General features: G+C 57.2%; 1 protein-coding gene across 3 annotated transcripts; it reads left to right on the top strand.

Moving 5' to 3' along the window:
• Window positions 1-22: 22 nt before the first annotated feature.
• Window positions 23-3,477, top strand: EBI3 (Epstein-Barr virus induced 3). 3 transcript variants are annotated; one of them, XM_056336748.1, is made up of 8 exons: window positions 23-336; window positions 851-911; window positions 1,023-1,162; window positions 1,747-1,971; window positions 2,064-2,181; window positions 2,289-2,461; window positions 2,759-2,922; window positions 3,040-3,477. In XM_056336748.1, the coding sequence occupies exons 3-8, from the start codon at window positions 1,060-1,062 to the stop codon at window positions 3,190-3,192; spliced, it is 936 nt and encodes a 311-aa protein (XP_056192723.1). In that variant the 5' UTR covers window positions 23-336; window positions 851-911; window positions 1,023-1,059; the 3' UTR covers window positions 3,193-3,477. The 3 variants fall into 3 exon arrangements, with proteins under 3 accessions (XP_056192723.1, XP_056192722.1, XP_056192721.1); XM_056336747.1 differs by lacking the exon at window positions 851-911; XM_056336746.1 differs by lacking the exon at window positions 23-336 and having other exon boundaries at window positions 435-911.
• Window positions 3,478-14,308: the final 10,831 nt, after the last annotated feature.

Genomic DNA, 14,308 nt, shown 5'->3' with positions numbered 1-14,308 from the left:
TGGGGGAGATGAGGGTGGGCACAGGGTGCTGGGGAGGGTGGCGGAGCTGGGGGCAGTAGGGGATCGGTGCCATCATCTCCTTCAGCCCTGATGTCCCCAAGTGGGAGTGGGTGACCATGAAGGAAGCGGGGGGGTGGTGTGGGAAGGGTTGGAACTGCTTTCCTGCGGCCCCATGGCCCCATGCACAGGGGATCCCTGTGGAGCCACGCTGGGCGGTGGGTCCCCACTGGGGACGGTGTTTCCTGCATGAGGAAGTGGGCTGAGGCCGGCCGGGGCTGCAGCTTCCCGCACCGGCAGTGACAGAGCCTCTGGTCCCAGATGCCTGGCCCTGATGTGGTGAGCGTGACGGGGGACAGGGCTCCCCGTGGGGCTGGGGGCAGGGGGTGTGTCAGGGGCTAGGGATGACCCCACAGCACCTGGCTGGGGGGCAGTGGAGGGAACCTTTTGTCCATGATAGGGGGAAAGTGAGGCTTGTCCCCCCACGGGCTCAGCCAGCCCATAGCCAAGGTGGGCGATGCCAAGAGCAGGATCCGTCCCTGTGGTGCTGGGCTTGTTCACAGTGGGGACCTCAGCTCAGCCCCCAGGCTGGGTTTTGGGAGCCTCTGTGAGGGACAGTCCCTCCCCAGATGCCCTGGGTGGTGGGGGCCATCCGAGTGTGCTGGCCCCTTCCCTGCTCGAGGCCCAGCACGACCCAAAGCCCCGATTCCTGGCATGGGGCCACGGGGGTGGCTGCGGGTCCCCCATGGGGAGCCCCGGTCACACGGGGTGCGTTCGATCCTGCCTCTGCCCCCTCCTCCTTCCTGGCAGCAGGATTTGGCCACTGCGGTGAGAACCCATCCCCTGTCCCCAGGTTGTGCGGCAAGGCCAGAAGGGAAACTGAGGCACAGCACTGTGGGGTGGCCTGGAGACAGGTTTGAACCCCTGGCTTTATGGCAATGTCCCTGAATCACCTGGGGACCTGTGGCCATGGTGTCCCTGCTGTCCTCTGCCCTGGGGTTTGACCGTCCTGCCTGTCCCCACAGGTCCCTGGAACTGGGCAGCTCTGCTGTGTCTCCGGACATGAAGTGGCTTTGGGTGGTGGCTTTTGTGGCACCCACCTGCACCGTTCCCTACAACGGCACGGCAGGCAGCCCTGGGGACAATGGGGACAATGGGGACAGAGGTATGGGGGCATGCGGGACTGGGGACAGAGGGACTGGGGCAGCTGGGATGGAGGTACAGGGGGACCTGGGGGGATGGGTGGGCTGGGGACAGAGGTATGGGGCCATGGGGGACAGGTGGTAGAGGGACCGTGGGTCTGGAATGGCGCGATCTGGGGTGATTTGAGACAGAAGGGCTGGGCAGACTGGGCTTACTGGGGATGGAGATAGAGTGAGCAGGGATGGAGGTGTAGGGGAAAAGAGACTGGGGACACTGAGGGGACTGAGGACAGAATTACAGGGCATCTAAGGGTAGACGTATAGGGACACTGGAGGGAGGGGACATGGGGGGACTGGTGATGGAGGAATAGGGACAATGGGGGTCTGGGGACATCAGGGGACCAAGGTCAGAGGCAGGGGGGCTGGGGGCATTGGGGAGGGAGGGGCACTGGGGTGCTGGGAACAGAGCTGGGGGGCCCAGACCTTTCCTGACCCAGCGTCACCCCCTGCCATGACATGTCCCCTTGACCCCTCTGCCAGGGCCCGCAGTGGGGCACTGGGGGGGTGTGCTGGGGGTGCAGCCCATGCCCACTGCCACGTCCCCCAGGCCGCTGCGCCCTGCAGCATGGCACCCTGGGCACCCTGGTGCTGCTGCGGTGCCCGGCTGCAGCAGGGGGGCCGGCTGAGTGGCGCTGGGGCAGGACTGTCCTGGGAACGTATCCTGCACCGGGGCTGGCCCTCCCCAATGCCAGCCTGGCCCACGAGGGCCACTACAGCTGCCACCACCCTGGCACCGGCGAGACCTGGGCCACTGTCTGCCTGCAGCTGGGCTGTGAGTGATCCTGGCCCCACCGTGGCCCCTGCTGCTGGCTGGGGGTCCCCTGGGGGGACCAGCAGTGGGGTGATGGCTGTCCCCTGCCCCAGATCCCCCTGCACTGCCTGCCGTCGAGTGCTGGGCCATCAGCTACCCGCAGGCAGTGAACTGCTCCTGGGTCCTGGCCCCCGAGCCACTGCTGGAAACCCACTTTGTGGCCACGTACAGGTCAGTGTGAGGCCCTGGGGTCCTGGTCAAGGCCCTCCATGATGGCGTTGCAGTGGGGCTGCAGGCAGGGCAGCCCCCCTCGCAGCAGCTCCCCCTATGCCCCCCAGGCATGGTGTGGGGGGGGCCACAGAGATGGGCGAGTGCGTCCGCACGGGGCCACAGAGCTGCTCCTTCGGGGACTTGCAGATGTTCTCCCTCACCCCCTACGTGGTGAATGTGACAGCCATGAACCCCCTGGGCTCTGCCTCCAGACTCCTGCCCTTCCTCCTGGAGAACATCAGTGAGTGATGCTGGGAGGGGCCGGGATGCCCAGGTCCCCGCAGACCCCTGCACTCACCGCTCCCCAGCAGCGAGCCGGAGGCTGAGCCAGCCCTGGGGCTTCCTTTGGGCCTTTCCCCTCCGGCTCCCTCCCCTGCCTGGGATGCGGAAACATCAGTGCGGTGTGCTGGGTCTCAGGCCACCTCTGCAGCCTGGATTTCCTATGGGGCCGGTGGACACAGTGTCACTGTCTCCAGCGGTCCCGTGCCATGTCTCCCAGCCAGCACCTCACACCTTCGTTGTCTCCCTGCTTCGTTAGTAAAGCCAGACCCCCCCGAGGACCTGCGGGTCTCACCCATCCCCGGGGAGACCAAGAAGCTGCTGGTGGAGTGGAGCCCGCCAGGGTCTTGGCCCTTCCCACAGTACTTCCCACTGAAGTATCGCATCCGCTATGCCCAGGAGGGTGGCTCTGTCACCAAAACGGTACTGCCCGCACCCCCACCCTCCCACACGGGGTAAACTGAGGCACAGCTGCGGGGTGCGCCCCCGAGCAAGGCTGTGTCCTGGCCCCCCAGCACATGGCTGCCCCTTTACCCCTAGATCGGGCCATACGAGCAGACATCATACACCCTGACAGGAGTGCCACCCAGGACGCTCCACCACATCCAGGTGGCTGCCAAGGACTTCACAGACTCTGGGGAGTTCAGCGCCTGGAGCCTGCCAGCCTCGGGGATGCCCTGGGTAGAGCCATGACAGGCAGAGCAGGGCCAGCGTCCCCTTCCCTGTCACCCAAACTGGGAACAAGAAAACTCCTGAACAGCAGTGTAGCATTAAGAAGCAGGCATTCCTTTACTGTAGTGCTGGATGCACGGGGCATCCCATCAGTTCTGGTGGCACCCCCAACCTCCCTCTCTCCCTTGTCCCACCGACGGACGCCACATGCCCTGGCCACTCTGTGTCCCCATGCCCCCAGCAGTGTGGTACCACCAGTACTGGAGGGACCCACCAGAAAAAGGTAATAAACCAGCTTGAGGCTCAGATCTCGTCCTGCTTTTGTGATGTTCTCCACGGAGCAGTGGAGCTGCCCCGGGACGGTCCCACTGCTGCCTGTGAGGCCAGACGGGGCCAGGCCAGCCCTGGGCACGGGCACAGGGACGGGCACTGGCTCTGACAAAGCCCCCAGCACCTCAGCTGGTCCATGTCCATATCCAAGTTGTACCAGGGGAGGTTTAGATGGGATATCGGGAAAAGTTTCTTCACGGCCCAGGGCGGTGGTGGCGTCACCATCCCTGGGGGTGTTTAAAAATAAGTAGATGCAGCGCTTGGAGATGTGGTTTAGTGGTGGCCTTGGCAGTGCTGGGTTAACAGCTGGCCTCAAGGATCTTAAAGGTCTTTTCCAGCCCAAATGATCTCTTGATTCTATGACCGGTCCCTGAGGAGGCTCCAGAGCAGGGGGCGGTTTGCCCCCCACAAGGCCTTGGCTGGTCTCTGTAGCCTCAGCTGGTCCCTGTGACCCTGCCATGGCCCAGCCTGCCCCCCCCCCCCCAGGCCTGCGTGGTTCCCGTGGCCGCTCTCCAGGGTTCCAGGGCGACCCCAGGGGGTTCCAAGCAGGGCCCGGCCCTCGCCCCGGAACCACCTGTCACCACGGGCGGGCCCTCGACGGCGGCACGGCTCCCTGACGGACGGCAGAGACAGCCAGTGAGAGGCGAGGATCCGCCGGGCCGCGGCCCGTCTTACCAATGAGCGGCGCAGGAGGGCGGGGCTGCCTGCCGGAAGTGGCGGGTCGCGGCTGAGGGGGCTGTGCCGCCATGTCGGAGCGGGAGGTGTTGGGTGTGATGACCAGGGTACTCTGGTCGCTGCGGGGCGGGTACGGAGGGCGGGGGTCCCGCGGGGTCCCAGATCACCGTGGAGGGGACCCTAGGCTGGGGGAGTCTTCAGCGCTTCCCAGGTTGGAGGCGTACCCGGTGGCTCTGGGGGGTCCCCAGGCTGAGGTGGGCCTTGAGGGGGAGTCCGAGGGCGGGAGGGTGGTTGAGGGGTGTGGGGAGCCTCAGGCCGATCGTGGGCTGCGGGGTGCCTGGCAGGGGCTGCCTGGGCAAGCAGGTTAGGTCTTGAAAGTGATGCGAGGGCTGGGGGGGGCTCGGGCTAAGGGCAGGAGGCAGGCAGAGGCCGCTGCCTGGGCCAGACAGGCAGTGCCCGCAGCGTGCTGGGCCCCTGGAAGCGTACCGGGCTGGCTGGGGTACTGGGCTGGCTGGGGCACGCTGGCTCCTGCTGGGTGGAACTGCTGCCTCAGGCTGGAAAGGCAAGCGGGAGCCTCACTGACACGCTTCACACTCCTCTGGTACATACAGGTCCCTGCCCCATCCCTGCAGAAACACTCTCTACCAGACTTCGGCCCTGCTAAGCCACAAACTGAAACTCCTCAAGCACCAGCAGTTCGTGGTGCAGGTGATGGCCCTGGCCCTGTTCAGCCTGCGGTAAGAGGAGCTGTGCTGGTCAGAAAGAAGTGGCTGTAGGGGAGGAGAGGTTGCTTGGGAATCATTTAGTCTCCGTATGCTGCAGGGGAGCTGCTGCTGGCAGCCATTAGAGGTCACACAGACCAGAAGAAAAAGGGTGAGGGAGGGGGAGGTGATGCTGTGGGTGATTTTGGGTTTGTTTGAAGAGTAGGTACTGAATCTCCAAAGGAGAGAAGAACCATTGCTCAGAACCTGGGCTCACACGGCCCAAAAATCACTTGGACTTTTATTGGTCTGTTTGTTCTTTTCTTTTGATGTGTTACGGACTTCTTTCTAGGTGCAAGATGCGTGGTGAATACACCTCTAGGCATAAGAAATGGCCGTAAGGAGACTGCTTGGAACGAGACATACTTGGGACCTCCCATCTTCTGCCTTCGGTGGCGCCTGGCAGAGGTCACTTTCAAGGTGAAGTATTTGCTGTTTTGCAGGGAGCTGCAGGATCTCTGCTGAGCACTGGGATCTGTCAGTACCTAGTGGGAAGGGGGTGTCCTAGCAAAGCCTGAGCCTGGGGGGTTTGGTGTCTCGTCCCTTTTTGTAGCAATTCATGGTGCTAAAAGGTGTCTCACCCACCCATGGGCAGGGAGCAGCAGCAGCAGCAGCTGGAGGAGAATGAAGGGGCGTGGGTGTGGGTCTGCCCTGGGATGTGGGTGAAATTGGGAGATGTCCACCTGGAGCTACAGAAGTGGCGGTGGGATGGCCAGAGCTGAATTTCGCAATACAATGACATTGCTGTCATGCATTTTCCATAGTTCTCGACGACATCTTGTAAGCAGAGAAATTCCTGGAGGAAAAGGAGAAGATGATGCAGAAGGAGAGGGAAAAGGAGGAAACAATCCCTGGCAAAACATCCCCAGGGCGCTGTGGAGGGCAGCAGGGCCCTGCCCGCTCCCCTTCAAACCAGGGAGCACTGGAGGGCACAGTGGCTTTGCCTGGACCTGAGCTGAGCCTGGCCCCAGCCCCGGGGGTCTGTGGGGCAGCAGGACACTTGCAGACCCCAGCCCTGGGGGTCTGTGGGGCAGCAGGACACTTGCAGACCCCAGCCCTGGGGGTTTCTGAAGGCAGCAGGACACTTGCAGACCCCAGCCCCGGGGGTCTGTGGAGGCAGCAGGACACTTGCAGACCCCAGCCCCGGGGGTCTGTGGGGCAGCAGGACACTTGCAGACCCCAGCCCCGGGGGTCTGTGGAGGCAGCAGGACACTTGCAGACCCCAGCCCCGGGGGTCTGTGGGGCAGCAGGACACTTGCAGACCCCAGCGCCGGGGGTCTGTGGGGCAGCAGGACACTTGCAGACCCCAGCCCCGGGGGTCCTTACAGGTGGCCGCCGCCAGGCGGCGCTGCTCGCACATGCGCATGGCCAGGCTCGTGCTGCCGCCGCTTCCCGCCGCTCGCACGCGGGCTGGCAGCCGGCGCTCCGCGCCCTCCGGCGGGGTGGGGCTGCCGCGCGGGCGGGAGGGGGCGCGCATGCGCAGAGCGGGGCCCTGTGTGCGGGCGGCGGCCGCACTGCGCTGGGCTGCGCGGGCCCGCGTAGTCTTTGCCATAACCCCCTCTGGACGGCTCTCGTCCTCTCAGATTCCCTCCCGAGGCCTTCCGTTTTTTCTATGAGCCTTTTCCTCTCTGCCCCCCTCAGGACCTTCCTCCTTGCCTCACAGGGCCTGTCGAGTGCCTCCTTGGTGCCCCACAGCCATCTTTTAACCCTTTAGAGCCCTCTTGTTCCCTCAGAGCCCCTCCCAAGTCTTCCATTTTGTCCCTGGGTGCAGTTTTGGTGCCCTGTGTTCCCTCGGCTGACCACTCCGTCTCTTGCCCGGTGGTGGGCTCAGACCCCACCCTGAGCTCCGAGCTCCCCCAGCCAGGGCAGGTGAGGGCTTTGGTCCTGCCCACTGCTGCGTGGGAGGCCCTGGCTGGGCTCTGTGTGCGACCTGGGCTCTGGTGAGGCTGTGGGACACATGAGGGTGCAGATGAGGCGGCAGAGCCCTGCAGGCAGCCTCCCCGCAGCGCAGCCCTTTTCCTGGGTGCTCAAGAGGCCCTGCTGGTGTCCCATGTTGCCCAGGGCTTGTACCGGGCTTTGGCAGGGCACAGGCATGGCTCTGCTTCCCTCCAGTGAGCCCCAGGGCCTTTACTGGGCTGTGCTGGTACCTGCAAGGAGCCCTGCTTCAGAATTCCCTGGGTCCTTGTGTTTAGCCAAAGCGAGGACAGGGCTCTCCTGCCCTCCAGAGAGCCCTGGGGCTTTTGCCAGGCTTTGCCAGGGCCCACAAGGAGCTGTGCTTCTCTCCGGAGTCCTCAGAGCTCTTGGCCAGGCATTGCCAGGGCCCAGGCAGAGCTCTGCTGCCTCCAGGATGCCTTAGGGCTTTATCCAGGCTTTCCTGGGGCCCGGGCAGGGCCCTGCTGCCCTCCAGAGAGCACCGAGACTTCACTTGCCTTTGCAAAGGCGCAGGCTTGGCCCTGCTGTCACCTGCTGTTCCTTGAGACATCCTGGGGTGCATGAGGAGGAGCGAGGCCAGCAGGTTGAGGGGGGTGATCCTGCCCCTCTGCTCTGCCCTGGTGAGGCTGCATTGGGAGTGCTGTGTCCAGTGCTGGGCTGCCCAGTTCCAGAGAGACTGGGAACTACTGGCAGAGGCTGTGAAGATGATGAGGGTGCTGGAGCATCTCCCTGAGGAGGAAAGGCTGAGGGAGCTGGGGCTGCTCAGCTGCAGAAGAGGAGACTGAGAGGGGACCTTGTTAATGCCTACAGATGCCTTAAGGGCGAGTGCCAAGAGGCCGGGGCCAGGCTCTTCTTGGTGGTGCCCAGTGGCAGGACAAGGGGCAACGGGCACAAAGTGCAGCACAAGAAGTTCCACCTGAATATGAGGAAGAACCTCTTTACCCTGAGGGTGATGGAGCACCGTGACAGGCTGCCGGGAGAGGCTGTGGCGTCTCCTTCTCTGGGGACATTCACAACCCGCCTGGACGCAGCTCTGTGCAGCCTGCGCTGGGGGACCCTGCTGGAGCAGGGGTTGGGCTGGGTGGGCTCCGCCGGTCCCTTCCCACCCCGACTGTGCTGTGATGCATTGGGCTTTGCCAGGCTTCTCACAGGGTCCTGCTGCCCTCCAGAGAGCACCGGGGCCGTTGCCAGGCTTGCCAGGACCCTGCTGCCCTCCAGATTTCCTCGGCACCTTCACCACCCTTCGGAGGGGCCCGGGCAGTGTCCCTCTGCCCCTCGGAGAGCCCCAGCCTTCCCCGGGCTTTGCCTGGGCCCGGGCAGTGCTACCTGCCCTTCAAGGGCGTTTTGGGAAAGGGCTCGTTCAGCTCATGCAGTGAAGTTCCGTCTTGCTCCAGCTGATGGCACGATTGGGAGCACGTAGAGCAGAGATTTTTCCCAGGAAAATAGACCAAGTCCCAGTTCTCCCGCTCTAGTATTTGATATTGTACAGTGTGGGTCTCAGCCTCACACCACGCCAGTATTCCCACCAATAATGAGTTCAGAGAAGAGCCTGTTTCTTATAAAATGAGAAAATAAATATAAGCCAGGCCAAGTCACTAGGTCAGAGATGAGACGAGAGTTATCTGCAGGACAAGCAACCAGCAGTTTGCGGCTGTAAAGGATGTCCAGCCATAGGAGTGGGCTCCCACCAGCAGGAGTTAATGGTATGTCAGTCCACAGGAGAGTTTCCTTCCATAGGACATGTGTGTTTGAGGCAATAATCCCTCCAGGGTTTCAGCTCCTTCTGTGTCTGACTTACAGCTGTGTAACCTTCCAAACACAGCAAAGGCATTTTTCTCTGGGAAAATGTCAGCTCCCTTTGGCCTCACGCTGACAATTGGCCATTGTGTGTCCATTCGGTGATCTAAAACGCGCTAAAAGAGACTCCAAACTGACGGGGCTGAACTCCTGGGTTTTCCTGGTGCAATTGTGTAAGCCAGCCAGCCTTTGAGCTAATATTGTGGTATATGGAGTCAGATTGGGTCTCTGACATGGGAAATCTGTGCAGTTTAGAGCAACTAGCAGGTCAGTAATGCGTGTAGGTTAGGAATGCATGTTTACAAGGTCTGGCAATGAAAAAAATTGGTTATATGTATGGGGACAAAAGTCCACCTGATTTTCTTTGCATTTTGTAGGTTCTGCTGTTTGAGCAAGAAAAAAATTATTTACATTACTTATTTGAGGGAGGCAGAGTTGCTTTCTATTTAAAAGCCCCGACCAATTATTTTTCTTCCTGGCTCCATCACCTGCATCAGTGTATGACCTTAGGAAGGACATCAGCTTTGCTGCAAAATTTCTGTATATTTAGGGTGGCAGTAATAACTGATACCTCATAGGATGCTGGAGTGGAACTAGTTAATATTCAGAAATATCTTTAAGCTTTTTGTTGATTGAGATCTTAAAGCCATTGCTTGCAATGCAATGCAAGGTTTGCATTCTAAAATCAGTTTAAAGCCGCATAAATTCCACATTCTTTCTAAAATATGATGGGAAATCAATGAGGGCTTTTGCAGGATGGTTCCTGTCGTCTGAACATCATGTGTAGTTTTTGTTTGTTTTCTCTTCATACCTTCTTAATAAGAAATCTTTGAATTTGGATTCTGATTAAAAAATGTCCTTGGCAGGGCAGTTTTTATTGTTGCCTGGCAGCTCTCAAAACTTTCACAGATGTTTCTCCATCATTTACATTCAGATTCTATTTCTGCAGTTTTCTCTGTAACTGAAATACACCACTTGATTAATCTCCTTATGGAAGCTGAGTCTTTGGACTACAAGACAGCGACCTGAGGCAATCGGAGTGTGCTCGGTTATGGTATCTCCGTAGCTGGAATGGTAGCTCCTGGGACATGAGAACATATGCAACTACAAGACCAGCCCTCTTAGTCAATGAAACCATGGACCAAAGTTTCATGAGGTCCTTCTCCAGCAGGTATAGGTGATCTCTGAGCATGTTGTGGAAGGGATCTGCATGAAGGGAATCACTAGGGTCACAGTGACAGTGCACGTGCTTTTTCACTCCTGTGTCATGATGTGATTTAGCTGGCATTTTGTGTGCCAGCAGCACAGCTGGTGGCAGGCAGGGAGTGTGTGGCTAAAATGATTTGGTAAGAAAGGAGCCTGCATACCCTGACTTTCCTGGGTGGAGAGCTTGGCAGTCCTCAGATAGATCCATTCCAGCTTGGGTTTTTCTTTCTCTTTGGCCTCAGGAGAAGGGGCCTGCTGGGGAGCTGCCCTTTACAAACCTTGTCTCTATCTTCTTGCACCTTCACAAGGCTCCTGTGTTTAGTCTGGGGCTTTCTGTAACTTAGCAGCATTAGGTGACTTAACAATTACAGTAACCTGCAAGAATGCCTGACTGAAAACCCCTCTGTGCCAGGCAGAGGGGCTCCACTGGGGAGGCGAGTAGGTTCATGATGTTGTACCCTCCCTCTTCTCCTTTTACAGCACTTCTAAGTCTAATAAAAGCTGCTGATTCATGTTTAATGGATAACGTTGGTTACTAACAAGCTCACCTCCCTCTTAAAAAGCCAACGTTGGCCTCAGGAGGTCTAATTTAGGAAGCACATGTAAGGCAAGGGTGTCCTGCAAGGGCCTCTGGGGTGGAAGCCATGCCATGCAGTACTCCAGGCTGGTTGGCTGCCAGAGCTCAGTGTTTCTATCCACTAGCCAAGCTGCCAGAGGCTCTCCTCAAGCTCTGCACCACCTGAGTGTTGTGGAGGACAGACTCATCCCTACAACCAGCATTAATTCTTCCTCAGTGGTGCAGGGACTCCCTGATGGCAGCAGCTGGCAGCAGGCACTGGTAGTGGAACAGGCTGGACAGAAAGGCTCAAGCCCAGGCCTTGTGCTACAGGGATGTTGTGGTGTGGCTCTGGTACAATGTCAGCTCACCCTGTGCAGTCTGGTCCGCTGGGTCTGCAGTCTCCTTCTTTTGTGGGTCCTCCATCCTCTTGCCTCAGGTGGCTTTCTCCAGGCACTGGTACTGACCTGAGGGACCAGTGGATTCTGCGTTAGTTCCCATTTGTCCTTTGCCATGGGGCTGAGTTACCACCTGCTTTTTCTGAAAGGTTTTGCTAGAGGATGGCATAGTGCTCCAGAGCTCAGATCCTTGGTCCCTTGTTGTCAAACTGTTCCAGCAGAGGCAAGGATGTATTTCGCTGGAGCAAAATGGCTATTAAAATACAGAGGGGAAAGGCCTTTTTCCAAATGTGTGGCAATGTTTGGATGTGGAAAGGTCTGGTACAGAGAAATCTGTTTTCCCAGCAATGACATTTGCTTTCAGTGATGTTTCCTATAAGGCACCATCTTCCTCCTCAAAGTGGTGAGTGATGCTGGAGGACATGTGCACTATTATATTTAGTAATATGGAGAAAACTGAAGTGTTAATATGGTCATACCACTGGTATCATGCAAGCGTGTATGGGCAGATCAGTGAAGATCACCAGTGTATGTCGGTGTGGGCTTACAGTCGCTGTCTGTAGCTGCTTGCACTCTGAGCCATCTCAGGTTTTGGGTGCTCATGGCGTCCTCCCTGAACACCACATAAATTTTAAACCTGCCATTTCCACTCTACAGTAAGGCAAAGGAATCCCCCCATGGCCTGTTGTTTGTGTGAGTGATGAGTCTGTGTCAGAACACCACAAAAGCATGACATCTGTACCTGTGAATGCTGCTGTGGTGTGAGTGACATGAAGCTAGAGGGGATCTTGGGTGTCCGGAGACAATCAGGAGACTTGAAAACAGACAGCTTCACCCTGTTCAATATGGTCTTCTTTAAACTATGTTTTTACTTCAGATTTGGGCTGCCAATAACTCATTCAAACAATGATCTAATGCCTATGTGAATGTTTGTAAAACCTCACTGCTCTGGCAGTTTGAGCATTTGCCAAAAAGCAATCACATGTAATTAGGGAGAAGGAATTTGAATATACTGGCCTTTCAATGCAGCATATTTTCCAGTTGTGTTTCTGCCATTTTAACTATCTGATTAACTGGGGTTGTGCTCCATGTTGGGGTTTGTGTGACTTGGTCTTCAAAGGAACCTTCTCCGTAGACAGCACTGTGAAAAACCTGTCTAAAACCTGCCTGGGATGTGGCTATGAGATACCTGTGCTGGTATCCCAGCAGCATCACCGGCTTGAGTTTTGAGGGAAGGAAGTATATAAGGAACTCCTTGTATACTTCCCCGGGGCTGCCATGGTTCTTGGAGGGAATAGACAGAGGCTAGACTGTGATCAATTGATGGCCATACCCTTCCTGGGAAGAACTTTGTTCATGTCTGAAAGCACGATGGAGTAAAAGCTTTTCAGTCAAGCAGGATAATCAGCATCACACCCATGTGACAGTCAGAAATGGCTCGGCCACATTTCCTTGCATTCAGCGCTGGCCCCTGGTTACTGCTGCTTTTCCTCGGTCAGTCACAGAAGGAAGGGGAGGGAGCCTGGCACAGCCAGTGCCCCAAATGGTCTTCCAGGTTCTCCACCTTCCAGTGTTTCCTGCTGTGTAGAAGGTTCTTGAGGAGGCTTTTCAGGGATGTTGAGCCCTGAATGAGCCCTGGGAGCGTCCAAATCTCATCGCTTTCCAAGGGAACCCCCAGGAACACCCTTCCCCTGTGACACTGTTGTACTGTCCCTTGCATCCATTCCCTCACCCTGCTGTTCAGGAGTTCTTTTGCCAGGAGAAGGGAGGGAGGCAGCCACACAGCTTGACAAGGTCCCTGTAGGACTGGCAAAGTAGAACTGTTGGTAGAATCATAGAATAGTTTGGGTTGGAAGGGATCTTTAAAGGTGATCCAGTCCAACCCCTGGTAAATGGGCACTGCTCACGCAAAGAGATGTTCCCAGCTCGGGGAAATGGGAGCCCGGCCAGGACAACAGATACGAGGAGCCCCTGAGAAGAAGGAAAGAGGTACCCTTTGCCCACAGGGGCTCAAAACGGCAGTCTTCACACTCTCACCTTGTACCTGAAGCCCCAAAAGACGTTTCCAAGCAAGCTGGGAATTTTGACATGGAAAGTTTGATGAGAAAACTGTCCTGGAAATTCCTGCGGCATCCTGGAAATTCCCTTTACTCCCTTGTCTAGTTCTGGAGTTCCCAGGTCAGTGACACATGAGATATCCCAGTCTTAGCTAGGCACCTGGGTGTGGATGGACACTCTGTAAGTAGAAATGAGTGCCTCTGGAGGGGTCTGAATGCACTAGAGAATTAATCTGATTGCTAATTGCTTTATATTGACTGCAAGTTGTGGCCAGGTGGGATCTGATTTACAGTTGTATGAAATTTAGGAAAAGGAACACTCCAAGATGATGTGAAGGAGACTGGCTGAGGGGAAATGAAGGGCTGGTGTGATGCTACCAGGCAGTGCTAAAACAGAGTAGATGGACAGGGAGCAAGCCAGAGCATCTGCAATACTCCAGGAACTGGGGGTCCTGGGAGTGTTTTGCTTTCTGTACAATTAGGTGGTGGAAAATACAGGAAAGACGGGAACCCCCTGGAAGTGATCAGAGCAAGGAGTTGTCCTTCTACCCGAGTGGAGAGCTGTGACAGATGTGCTTTCCATAGAGAGTGCTGTAATGAAGCATTACGATTGCTCTGAAGTGACTCTCAGCGCATTCGGTGCGTTTTATAGCACACTAGTATTCATCTATTCCTGTATAACCTCCTGCAGTGGGACTAATAATCAAGGATCCTGACTCTAAACCAATGACTCCCCTGGGGATGTGTCTGGGACAAGACTTATTCTGGGGTCTTTGAAGTGGGTAGTAATGTGGAAACTGTGACACCAGTGCAGTTCCCATGAACTAGGGGGTCTCCCATGTGGGCATGGGTGTGGAGCTCTTCAGCCAAAAAAGGGTGAAAAATGAGTCATAACACCTTTGGGGAGAGGTCAGTCTTCCCATGATGTGTTTGTTTAGGGCTCAGCTGTTACTGCGATGCTGCTGCCACTGCAGGAGGGAAAAACCCGCAGCAGTGGCACAGTATGTGGTGGCCAGAGCTTGTAAAAGGGGAGATGAAGGGCACGAGGAAGGCTCCTCCAGTCACACAAAGAAGGACAGCAGAGGGGCACTTTCCACAGTTCTGCAAGGACATTTATGGACAGCAAGTTGCAGACTGGGGAGATCGCAGCTCCCCTAAACCCTTTTGTCCTTACTGCCATCCCCAGCCCTTGCTGATGGTGTGGCAAAATCCTGCTCTGTCCCACGGGGTCTGGAGACGGCAGCAAGAGCCAGAAGCTGTACAGCCATGAGCCTTTCCTAGAGCAGCGCCTACAGCCCCCTTCTTACTACCGATGCCTGCCCAGGTCCAGTGAGTCTCACCTGAGTGCTTTGCTCCCTCCCAGCCATGCTTACTCCTAGACAGCAGCTTTCCCATGTCCTCGTTCTTGCGCTGCCCATTCCAGTT

Source organism: Falco biarmicus, chromosome 4 (assembly GCF_023638135.1).
Source record: "Falco biarmicus isolate bFalBia1 chromosome 4, bFalBia1.pri, whole genome shotgun sequence".
NCBI lineage: Eukaryota > Metazoa > Chordata > Aves > Falconiformes > Falconidae > Falco > Falco biarmicus.
This window is presented reverse-complemented; position numbering and strand designations above follow the sequence as displayed.

Excerpts from the sequence above, each read along its gene's own strand:
- EBI3 (XM_056336746.1), top strand. The coding sequence starts at position 712 with ATGGGGCCACGGGGGTGGCTGCGGGTCCCCCATGGGGAGCCCCGGTCA. Across the intron at positions 1,163-1,746 it reads TGGGGACAATGGGGACAGAG|GCCGCTGCGCCCTGCAGCAT; the intron begins GTATGGGGGCAT and ends CACGTCCCCCAG. Across the intron at positions 2,182-2,288 it reads CACTTTGTGGCCACGTACAG|GCATGGTGTGGGGGGGGCCA; the intron begins GTCAGTGTGAGG and ends TATGCCCCCCAG.